The sequence below is a fragment of the Vidua chalybeata genome, chromosome 5, assembly GCF_026979565.1.
Source record: "Vidua chalybeata isolate OUT-0048 chromosome 5, bVidCha1 merged haplotype, whole genome shotgun sequence".
NCBI classification, from domain to species: domain Eukaryota; kingdom Metazoa; phylum Chordata; class Aves; order Passeriformes; family Viduidae; genus Vidua; species Vidua chalybeata.
Window position 1 is genome coordinate 70382837 of NC_071534.1, and position 12470 is coordinate 70395306.

The 12470-nt window shown below is 45.2% G+C and overlaps 1 protein-coding gene across 7 annotated transcripts in view; it reads left to right on the forward strand.

Moving 5' to 3' along the window:
- Positions 1–2315: 2315 nt before the first annotated feature.
- EXOC4 (exocyst complex component 4) overlaps positions 2316–12470 on the forward strand; it is a 309659-nt gene continuing 299504 nt past the window's right edge. For all 7 annotated transcript variants that reach the window (XM_053943114.1, XM_053943113.1, XM_053943116.1 and 4 more), the window contains exon 1: positions 2316–2418. In XM_053943114.1, the coding sequence (XP_053799089.1) occupies positions 2333–2418 (86 nt within the window). In that variant the 5' untranslated portion in view covers positions 2316–2332. The remainder of the gene's footprint in view (positions 2419–12470) is intronic.

The following is a 12470-nucleotide window of genomic DNA, read 5'->3' on the forward strand; positions in this document are numbered from 1 at the left end:
CCACCCATTTTACCAGATACTAAAACACTATGTGAAAGGAATGTGAAAAAGAAAAAAAAAAAAAAAAAAAAATTCCTTTGCCTGTTCTCCCTTCCATCAGTTTTCAGATTGAGACCTTTCTCTGTAAATTGTGTAAAGAAAAATGATGTTCACATGAGCCTTCAGTCTCATTTTTATCATATATTATTAATCAAGAAAGACCTCAGCCTTCATGTGCTGCATCAGCCAGGCCTCGTCGATTTCTCCCCTTTTATTTAAAGAAAACATAAATTCCCACCTGTGGCTTTGCTTGGGTGAGGAGTGAAGGGAAAGGGCTGGTCAATGAGACCAGGCAGTGGGTCAGCAATTAGAGCCCAGGACTGAAAGGCAGCCGGGTCACAGTTCTGGGGCAGATTTGCTGTTGTTTGTCCTGATGAAGTTCCTCCTCAATGAGGTGATTATTGCAGCTGTCAGGAATGAAAAGGTGGGACCCATCGATTTCACCCCCACTGCAAGCTCCAGGCCCTGCCGGTCCAGAGCAGTCGATGGGAATTGCCAATTAACAAAAGCAATATTGGCAAGTCGGCAGTTTGAGGAAAAACTCCCTCCAGCCAGTGCACAAATCTCTTGCCATTCAAATCACCATCCTTGGGCAAAGGCATTGGCAAACCTGCTCAGAAAAACAAGGAAAATGAGATTTTTATTTTGACATAGCTGCATAGGAAATTGTGGAGCTGAGAGCTCGTCTGCACAGGGGAAATGTAGCAGAACAGCTTCACGGGAGCACACTGAAGTGCACACCCTACCCGGAGATAAAAATCACTTTACTTTGGAGTAATTCTTCTGTTCTGAAAACACGTTGCTTATTCAGGAATAAAGTATCTTTTATTTCAGAATTAAAGTGCCCATGCTCTTACTCTGCCCTTCTGCTAATGATCATAGCTACAGCTGTTGATTAACAGAGGCTCTTCCACAACAGCTACGGTGGAATTCTTCCCCTTGTAAATAAGGAATTATCATGCTTCCAATTACCTCGTGTTTCAAGTACAGCTCGTATAAATGGGTACTCTTGACTCACCTACATTCAGCAATTTCCATGCAATTAAATCGTTAAGGTGCAGCTTTGGGCAGAAGAAACACTTCTGGAAGAGCAGCGTGTTTGACGTGATGGAGTGAACCTGGTTTACAAAACACCCGGCAGCTCCAAGTGATGTAAATGATGGTTTTTCCTGCCTTTTCTAAGGAATTCTGCCTCTGCAGCAACAGTCCTGGGGTTTGCATGGTGTTTTTTAACACAAGCTCTCAAATGATGTGACGGGAAAAGTGTCCTTATCCCCTCACCTAGAAATGGGGAAAGTGAGCCAGTTCTTGGGAGAGGTTTGTGTGATATTTGGTGAAAAACAACCTTTGGATTTCCAGCCCTGGACAGGGTGACATCCACCTTTCCTTTTTCCAAAGGTGATCCCGCGGCAAGGGATGGAGTGTATCCATGGTAAAGCAAGGACTGTGGGCAAGGAGGTTGGTGTTTGTTATTGTGGAGTCTCAGCATTGTAGGATCACGGAATATCCTGCTGTGGAAGACACAGCGAGGATTGGGTGTTGCAGCATTTTTGAGGTTGTGAACAGATTCCAATCCGTCACTTCCATCTGCTCCAAAACCATAATTCCTGTGCCAAACATTCAGGTTTGCTTTCAGAGCTGACTTCAGGGACCACCTGGGCTGGCTCATCTTTGGTCATCCCACTGCCTTCCCACGGAAAACCGGGGAAATTTATTCTTAATGACATTGTAGCTTAAAGACATTAAACTAAGGGAAGCGTCAGCAACTCTTGTGGGTGTATTTGTGATCAAACTCGTTCAGGCTGTGACATACTGTGAGTATTTAACACTACCAATTCATCGAACGCGTTAATTTAAATACTTAACGCACTTTACCCTATACGTTACTTTATAGAGTTACTTTAACTCTATAAACATTTAAATCTCTCACTGTTCAAGCAACCCTGCTCCGTGAGGACCCTGAGGGGATGCTTTGGTCCCTCGTACCTCCACCGTTTCCTGCCGCTCCTAGAGTGAATGATAGCTTTTGGGCACCAGTGTCTTTGCAGGTGTATCTTGTCGGGTCGGTAATTTTTTAACCTTTTACTCATTTTTAACCACCTGCCGAAGGTTTGCGTGGGAATTTGTCTCGCCGCGGCCATAAAAACTACACCTCCCAGAAGGCTCCGCGGAGCATTGATGCTGCGTGCCCCGCCCTCCTCGCCTTCCATTGGGTGGCTGCCCACCCTCCTCGCCTATGATTGGCTGCGGCGCGCCAGCACGTGTGTCGGCGCCGTGTTTGGGGGGGCGCAAGATGGCGGCGGGCGACGCGGTTGGGAGGTACCGCAGCACTGTGGGCAGGAGCAAAGACCCCTCGGGGCTGCTCATCTCGGTTATCAGGTAGGGGCGGCCCCGCTCCGCATCCTCCGCGCCTCTGAGGGTGACCTAGGGCAGGCTGCGGGCCATGCTGTGCTGGGGAGGCCTGCCCGGCTCGGGCTTCCGGGATGTGGGGTCCCTCCTGGGCATGGGGTGACCCGAGGCTCGGGTCCCTGCTGGCCCTGGAGCGCTGGGGAGGCTGCAGTGCTGGAGAAAACCTTGTCCCGATGCCTGTCCCGCTGCCCTGCCGCCCTGCCCGGCGCACTTCCTCCTGCTCCAAGTGCTTTGCTTCATCCTGGGGCCGGAGGAACCTGGACAGGCTGGATGGAGGGGCTGGGACCAACGGGGTGAGGTTCATCAAGGCCAGGTGCCGGGTCCTGTGTTTTGGCCACAGTAACCCCCGGCACTGCTCCAGCCCGGGGCAGAGGGGCTGGGAGTTTGTGCAGCAGAACAAGACCCGGGGGTGCTGCTTGACAGCGGCTGAACACGAGCCCAGGTGGGCAAGGAGGACAGTGACACCTGGTCTGTGTCTAAAATAGCGTGGCCTCAGGACGGGGAAGTTATTTCCCCCTGTTCTGGGCACTGATGAGGCCATACGTCGAGTGCTGTGTCCAGTTCTGGGCTCCTCAACTCAGAGGACATTGGAGTGTGTCCAGGAAATGGAGCTGGGAAGGGTCTGGAGAACCAGCAGGGGCTGAGGGAGCTGGGAAGGGGCTGAGACGGGACCTTGTGGCTCTGCACAAGTCCCTGACAGCAGGGGACAGACGGGGGCAGGTCGGGCTCTGCTCCCAGGAGGAGAGGGAACAGCCTCAGGGTGGATTTTAGGAGGAATTTCTACACAAGAAGAGTCTTCACACACTGTAGGGACTCCATCGCTCCAGGGGCAGCGGTGGAGTCCCCATCCCTGGAGGTCTTGAAGAAAGCCCTGGACGTGGCACTCAGTGCTCTGGTGTGGCTGACAAGGTGGGGATCTGTCACAGGTTGGACTCAATGGTCTTGGAGGTCTTTTCACAGCATCAGTGAGTTTGGAATAAACCCTGCAGGTAGTACCAGCTTAATGCCCTCCATGAAGGCCAAGGCACTGTCATGTTACTGCTGTGGGGTCCATAAATGACCCCTACCCTCAAACACAGCAGCACTGAGTAAAATTCATCTGGCTGGAAATCTGGAGGACCAGCAAGTCCAGCGTGTGGACTCCATCCTGTGTGGGAATGCCAGAGTGGGCAAAGTGCTGCTGTTTCCAAGTCTGTCTTGTTGGCACTGAAAAGAAAGAGTTGTGTTCAGTCATGTTTAGCCATTGATTTTTATCTGCCCACATTCCTGAACTCTGCTGGACGATGGTTCTGTGATAGACTTGGATGTGAATTCACTGTTCCCTCCCCAGTACTTTCCTTAAATCTTTTCTGTGCTGCTTAAAACCAGAGGATTGGCAGCTGATTGCCCACAATGAAGGTTTTGAATGCTCTTACATATTTTAAATATTCTTATGTGTTTTGAATGTTCTTACACAGTGGGTGTGGGCAGCTGCAGTCACACCAGCAGGATGCTGGCAGTTGTACTGAGCTCCCAAACTTTGGCTCCTACTCCGGTGTCTCGGAGAGAATCTGTGGTCATTCTGGTTTTGGAGAAGTTATTGTGGCACTAGTTCTGTATCTAGGAAGAGTTATGATTTAAATATCCTCTGTGAATTATAGTGTTTAGGACAAAATTCAATTCTTTTTCATTGCTCTGAAATCTTTGAAGTCTTGCAAAACTTGAGGGAGATGTTGGTTATATAAAAAAAAACTGGTGCCCCTGTCAGTGGAAGAATAATAAACATGCACTGGTTGTGCAGCATTTCCTGTTGTCATCATCTTTTTTCCACATTCCCTGTAATTTCCAAGAGTATTTTAAGGTCTTCTTTTTGTACCTCTATTTTAATAAATCTGGGCTTATTAAATTTATTTAAAACCAGAAGAGTGAGCTCACAGTGCTCTGTTCTCCAAATAAAATGTCTGTCTCATAATCTTTGGCTTCCAGGCACTGATACCTTGGCTAGTTTAGGCCTGGCTTTTAGACACAACATTGAGTTATTGACTTTATGAAATTAAGGTTATTCAACAGAACAGCCTGATAACTAAACTTCCAGAATTTAATTAGAACTTGGTTTGGATGTAGAGATTCTCTGCAGAGCTTGGTCTGTCAAATTGAGCCAGACCATGAAAACCTGAGGGTAGAACTGATTGCAGAGGAAGGAAAAAGTGTTGTGGTAATAATATTGATGTTTCTTAGGCTTAGCCAAGTGCAGAAAGCAAATGGTGTGAAAAGGAATTTAAATCACTTTTCTCCGTATGTTGTTTTTGTGTAGGAACTCAGGTGAGGATGAACTTGCCAAGCAACAGGTGAATTTTTTAGTATGGTCATAAAATACCTCTGCAGACAAATTTAAACCTGGGTGGCTTAAATGTAATTTTACTCAGCTTCAGAAAAAAATATTACAAATCTTAACAGCGAGCTGTTGTTTTGAAATGTGGCTGAGTTGCCTTTTGTTGATGGCTTTATTTCCAAAACATTTATGCATAATAGAGGCTTCTGCCAATCCGTGTGGTTTTACACTTGCATGTCCCTGTTTATTTAGGCTGTTTATTTCTCCCTTGTTGCTGTGTGAAAGGTCCATAAAGGGAACAATGGATGAAAAAGAGCAAAACTTTGACTGCATTTTTCTGCTGTAAACAAACAAAACCAGAGGAGGTTCTTCAAGTCATTTTTAAGGTCTACAAAATCTCTTTCTATTGTCTATGAAATGCTTTGAAGTGTGAAGCTGAAAGGCTTTTTTTAAATAGAAATTATTTTATTAACGAAGGGATAATTTCTGGTATTAACTCGAGCTCAGCAGCTCTCACTCACAAGAGACTGAATAATTCCCTTTTCTGTGATCCCAGATTTAGGGATTCTAGTAGTTTTGTGACTGGACTTCCCAGGAGCAAGTGTCTCACTTCCAGGGAGAGTGTTTGGGGTGAGATCCATGACCAAGTTTAACTTGCATAGCAGCACTAAAATCCAGTCAGAAATGGAATTTTATGGGGTCTGGTTTGGGAATTTTAAGTTATCCCTGCTCTCTGTGGTGCTGCTTTTCAGCAGCTCTGAATACAAAAAGCTCTGAGATGAAGGAAAACCCAACAGGAAATAGTGTCCCACTTGTCATTCCTTTCTGTCCCTCTTAGGTGTCACTTTTTCCTGTTGTGTCAGGGAACATATTTGTTCTTTGCCAGTTGTTTCCTGTGGGAGGATCCATGCACTCATGGAATTCACCTTGGTTTTCTGGTTGTTGCCAAGATCAGAGACTAAAGGCAGCCTCAAGGATGGATTAATTTGGAAGAATGTTCCATGAGCACTGTCAGGAGTGAGGGACGTGCAGCTGTCCCAGGACAGGCCTGATCCATCCCAAAAGAGCCAGGGGCTCCCAGGGAATTCCCAAATTTAGGTAGGTATAGTTCCACCCCCAGCAGTGCTGGGGTCACACTGAATTCTTGGCCAGTTCCCCTCTTGTTTCTCCCAAAGGAGAAATAAAGGGATTGTCCCCAACAATAAATGTTTTGGAAGTAAAGGGTGTCTGGGAAGCTTAATGAGTGTTTGCAAAGTCTGCCCTTAAATTCCCAATTTGGCTGCAGCTCCAGGGAGCTTCCCTTCTTTTCCCTGTGCCTTTACAGCTATTGGAAGTATCTTCAATTTGTTCTTGTCCTCAAAGTGCTCAGAAGAAATGAGCATTATTTGCTACAAGAAAAGAGCTCCTGGGATTGTGACTTCCAGAGTGGATATTGGATATCAGGGCTTTACAGCTTCTATCCCTGTGCTGCTGCACTTGTGCTCATTCCTCAGCACACACGCCTCCAAAACCTGCTCGTTCCTTTGTGGATAAGAAAGATCCCTCAAGTTCATTAAATAAAAGGTACTTTGTAAGGTCAAGATGCTGTCACAGAAGTCTGCTGATCCCAGGGGCTTTGGCAGTGTCTTTTTAAAAACTATGCAGATAACGGAGCAAATTTGGCTCTCCTGCTGGAGGACAACTTGAGGAATATTTTTTTTATCACTCAGAGGACAAACACGTGTTTGTATATTGATTTTTCTTAACCTTTTGTTTTGTTGGTAGCTGGTTGAAGCAGCTTTTGTATTTTGAAACAAGCAACCTGGCATTTAGCAAATACTTTTTTTTTTTTTTAAGACTGAGAGATCTTGTCAGATTTTTAATTGGTGAATGTGTCTGCTTTTTATTTATTGTTGTGTGTTTTTCTTCCCAATTAAAGGTTGCTATTTTTTAAAACTGGCCTTTAATAGCTTCTTTAATTGGGGGAAAACAAACTTTAGCAGTGACTCTGTAAGACCTCAGTGAAATTTTTGTGCTGAGTTTTCACAGAAGCAGATGCACCCAACAGATCTCTGCAGAAGTTGAGATTGCAGGCAAAAAACCTTGACCATACTTTAATTTTCACAGGTGGGATTCTTTTTCTTTAATGCTTGTGGCTATTACTTTCATTATAAGTGAACTTGCTGAATGGATTTTTGCTGATGACCTGGCATTTGGACTTTTCTGTGTCTAAAACAGTCGAGCTGAGATCCCAGTTTGTGATGAAAAGTGAGGAACAGGGATGTGGAGCTGTTGCATTTGAGAAATAGCTGCTACAAGGAATAAATTTGAGTTATTCTGATCTGTAATGGTCTCTTAAAACCACTTTTATTGCAAATGGTGTTTTCCAGTGTTATAAAGGTAGCTGTTCTTCTATGAGAAAAGTACTTCAGAAATTCCCTGAAAATAAATTGTATATGGCAGAGTGTGGTTGTAAACTATAAATTTCCTTGAAATGATCTCCAGGCACTTGTATAAAATGTTTAGGTATTTTGCAAGTGTTGGGCTGTAGATTGATACACACCCTTGGTTGCATTTAAAAATGAGTAAATGTGAATACACAACCACATAGCAAAGGACAAGAGGTGTGAGTGTGCCAAGTTAAAAGCTCAAAGCACTTTATTTTCAGCTCTTATTTTACCTTTAGCCAGTGCAGAGCTGGAGTTGAACCTACCCTGGTAAAACTAGGAACTGGAAATACTGGGTTTTGCTGGGAAATGATTGTGCTTTGAACTCTTCCAGAGGTGTTGCCTTCAACAGCTCTTGGTTCTGGTGCGGTTTTGAAACCTTCAGGTGGATGATGAAATTCCCCAAGCCTCCTGCTGGTTCCTGCAGGTGGGATACCAAGGATGGGTTCATGGTGCAGCATGGGGAGTGGCTCCCAAAATATTCTTTATGCCTTAATGATGCAGGTGACAGGTCTGAGTAGCACTGTCCAGCCTCTGCTCTTGCAGATCTGCAAATACTGATCCTTAGGGCTTTGACTTTCTCCTGGGAATGTGGTAATACGTGGAATGGCTGATTTGATTTTTGGATTTAAAATTAATTGCCAAAAGAAGAGTTGGTCCCTGTGGTTTCCTGGACATGGAGACAGTCCTGGACAGGGTCTCACACAGTGGAGTGGCAGCCGAGTCCCTCTGCTTGTGCCTGGAGGTGTAAGTGGCATCTCTGGGGCTGTCTGCTGCCTTCATCCGTGTTCCCACCTGGAAAATGTGCAGCTGCTTGGTGTCCCTGGGGTTTTCCTGTGTGTGGGATTGAAACTCTTCCTGTGCTGCTGTTGGAGCCACCTGAAGGAGGGGAATTCTGTTGAAGCCACTGCAATCTAATATTTGTTTCAGAAACCAGCTGATCACTCACTCCCCTGGCATCATTTGTATTGGGGTAAGGAAATTTGATTAAAGGTTGGTTAATTTAGCAAAATAAAGAATTCCCTGCTGGTATTTATTTAGATGGCTGGAGGCTGCTCAGCCTTTTTGCTGCATCTCTCCTGTACCCATCTGCAAGTCCTCAATGATAAAAAGATCACCAGCTTCTGTTGAAAATGCTCTAACCAACTGTGTAAACAGCATGAAAGATTAATGGAATGTAAGTAGAGGAGGAAAATGTTTTAAAATGCTCTGTTTGCTCTGGGTGCTTAACAGGATTGTGAACAGACTTGGTGCTGCTGTTCTTGTAGTGAGCTATTTCTTTGCACAAGGGAGAGGGAGTTCCCTGCAGGCTGAGTACCTTTGTTCCCCTTGGTGAGGGTGGAGGGTGCTAGCCTCAGGATTTCACTTCTTTTTTAAATTATTATTTATAATTGTTCAGTCACTTCTCAGAATACCTCATTTCCCATGCCCATTGACTTGGACACTACAATTCTTGACTGTCTGCTTTCTAGCACCTCATGGTCTTTGTGAAGAAGTATCTTTCCTGAATGCTTTAATTCATTTCCACAAATCCAGAATTTCACAGAAACAATCCATTAACCTGTGAAGATAATAAGAAAGCATTCAACGTGTCACTGCCAAGTTAAATTGTTAAATACCTTTTGGAGTCTTTTTTTTTTTTTTTTCCTTCTGTCTGGTTTTGTTTTATAAGGACCTAACTTTTACAGTGGTTTCCATGAGCCTCTGGAGAGGTTTCAAAACCTGAATTATCAAATTATACACTTTGAGGTTAAATAGTGCTGGAAGCTGTAGATCACCCCATTTGGGACTTGTCTTTAAGACAACAGTTTTCAATTATAAAATTCAAATAAGTCCATTTAGTTTAATGAACCTGTGGAAATTTGTAGCTCAGTGGAGACACAGTGGGTCGAAGTAGAGTTGTTCTTGTCCCAGGGAGCTTTATAAAACATTTTCAGTGTGATCTCTTGAAATGGAGCTGCTTGTGATGTCTCGTGGGGTGTAAGGGCAGTCAGGAGGAAGAATTTGTGCTGAACTGCTCTGGACAGGCTCTTTTCCCCAGAGAGGGTATTTTTAAACCCATAAAAATAAGGTTGGAAGCAGGGGGAAATATGAATAACCCCTGAATTTCAGAAAGGAGCAGATTTTAGTGTCTCCTCACTTACGCATTTTATTCTGATTAACTCAGGGACTTAAATACTGGTAAGGTAAACATGTTCAAAATGTGTCTTTGATCTCAGGTGTTGCTTGACATTTTCACGGCAAGGCCCAGCCCTTGAAATGATCAGTGTCAAAGCCACTGTGCGATGCTGTGTTTTCAGCTCTGATGGGGGGAAGGCAGTAACAAATGAGTGCATTTGTCATGGGTTATTGCTTGCGGAGCACTTAAATGCATCTTCCACACCTATGGGAAGTCAACACTTGATGCTACCAACAACTTGCACTTCAAACTCCCTCACTGCAGCAATTCCTGGGATCATTTTCAGCTTGACAGTGCCTGAGGAGCTCTCGGCTCACGGTAGCATGTGCAGGGCAGCGAATGTGGGAGATGATCCCTCTCATCTCGGGTACCTTGTTCCCCCCTCACAGGCTGACCTCTCCTCTCTTCTCGGGTATTTTATTCCCCCTCTCACATAATGACCTCTCCTCCCTTCTCGGGTACCTTGTTCCCCCCTCACACGCTGACCTCTCCTCTCTTCTCGGGTGTTTTGTTCCCCCCCTCAGACGCTGACCTCTCTTCCTTTTTCGGGTGTTTCGTTCTCCCCGTCACAGGCTGACCTCTCCTTTTTCGGGTACCTCGTTCTCCCCTAACACGCTAGCCTCTCTTCTCTTCTCGGCTATTTTATTCCCCCCCTCACAGGCTGACTTCTCCTTTTTCGGGTGTTTTGTTCTCCCCGTCACACACTGACCTCTCCTCTCTTCTCGAGTTCCTTGTTCTCCCCCTCACAGGCTGACCTCCCTTCACGGGTATTTTATTCCCCCTCTCACGCTGACCTCTCCTCTGTTCCCGGGTACCTTGTTCTCCCCCTCACAGGCTGAGCTCTCCTCTCTTCTCGGGTATTTTATTCCCCTCCTCACACGCTGACTTCTCCTTTTTCGGGTGTTTTGTTCTCCCCGTCACACACTGACCTCTCCTCTCTTCTCGGGTACCTTATAACCCCCCTCACGCTGACCTCTCCTCTGTTCCCGGGTACCATGTTCTCCCCCTCACAGGCTGACCTCCCTTCACGGGTATTTTATTCCTCCCCTCACAGGCTGACCTCCCTTCACGGGTATTTTACTCCCCCTCTCACAGGCTGACCTCTCCTCTCTTCTCGGGTGTTTTGTTCCTCGCACGCTGACCTCCCCTCCCTTCCCCGGTGCTGTTCCCTGGCTCTCGGGCTCGGTGCCGCTCTCCCCCGCGGCTGTGCTCGGCCTCGGCTGCCGGAGCACCACAAATGCTGCAGCGATCACAAGGGCTCGAACCCAAATGAGAAAGCAAATGCTGGGATTGCTGTGTGGCCACGGCCATCAGCAATGGGAATAACTGCATTCTAATAGGTTTCTTTCTACGCTGCTTTTTTTTTTTTTTTTTCCTCCTACTTTTCAATACTGAAGTTTCCTTGGCACATTGCAGCTGTTTCCTGCAGAGAGGAAACTGAGCTTTCTAGACATCCACAGTGCTCTGCTGAAATGATTATTTGTTGCTTCTAGCAACTGCTTTCTTTGTTTAACTCCACAAATCCTTTGTTGTTCGCAATTGTCTTTTGGCTAAGGCTGTAGTTTTCTGTACCTTCTTGTACTCTAGTTTGTATTTTAGGTCCTTTGGTGTGGTGTAACATGGAGAATAACAAGACAAAATAATCCCCTTAATTTTCTTTCCTGAGGGGTGATTTTGGTGATTTTAATGCCATACTGTGTATTCTATTATGTGGACTGGTGTAAGTATGTATGACAATTATGTGATGCATATCACATGAATCCCCCTGTGCTGGGCACTGCTGAGGTTTAGATTTTGATAACAGGAAAAATTCCTCCTGTGAATTCCACTGTCCAGGGCAGTGGTGGAATCCCCATTCCTGAAGGGATTAAAAAAAACCACTGTGTGGATGTGGCACTTGGGGATGTGGGTCAGTGGTGGCCTTGGCAGTGCTGGAGGAACAGTTTGACATGGGGAATTTATGGGTCTTTTCCAGCCTTAATGTGATAAATTGTGAAACCTATTCAGCAGAGTTTTTACAATATTTCTGTGTAGTACCTCCCCAGCATTTGCTATCTGCAGATTTCTGAGGGAGCAGTAGAAGAATTATCCTTTAACTCTCACCCAAACCATAAACCAGTGAAAACATCACCCAATTTCTTCAGGAGGAACGGATCTTGTGTATCCCAGAAATTCTGAATTTTGCCCAGGGCTGCTGCTGTTAAACAGATTTTTTGTGTTTTTGCTGGAGGAAGAGGTCAGTACATCAGTGAGTCCTGCCTTGGCCACACATGAAATGCAGCTGGAGCTTTGAGCAGGACAAGCTTTCAGCCACGCTGCTTTGAGCAGTTGGTACCACAAACTGTGTGTTTGGAGCTTCAAAGGTGTTTTAAAGTGAGGAACTGGGAGCCTCAACAAGGTGTGTGATACAGCACAGAGCGCTTGGAACAGGTGGTGGGAAGTTTACTGTGGATTCCTGTGAAAATTGGAGCTTTGTTTGATTCCCCCCCTCAGTGATTCAGCACTCAGTTCAATTGCACTTCACTAAAATGTCCTTTTTTTCCTGATCAGATGAGAAATATTTAAATTCTGTCAGCTTGCTTTTTTTTTTTTGGTGGTGTTTCCCACTGTCTTTAATGAGTATTTGCATTTGAATGAGCGATGCTGAGTGAAGAAGAGTGAATTCCATGCTCAAAGAAACCTGATCCAGAAGGAAAAGAGGATTATTCCTGGATTTCCAAGCTGCACCTGTGTGTCCTGTAATACTCTTTTCTGCCTTTAACCACAAATATTTACATAAGTCTGCTCTGATACTGGGGAGCAGAAGAAAAAAGGCTTTTAGAGGCACACAAAGACATTGAACACCCACAGTTGTAGTGAAAGCCAGCAGGGTCTTCAACCCTCCTTTCCTGTAAGAATTACCTGGTCCTAACTGAGCATTAATTTCCTAAAAGTTGTATTTGCATTATCTGTTCTTTCAGTTTTGCTTCATAAAAAAGAATCTGCAGAAGCATAATGCCCACATACTGTTACTGCAATGTTCTTCCTGTGAAACAAATTTTCTAGTCAGGAAATGGATAATTAAGCCTCAGTTTGCCATCCATAGCTTAGCAGTAATCACACTTAA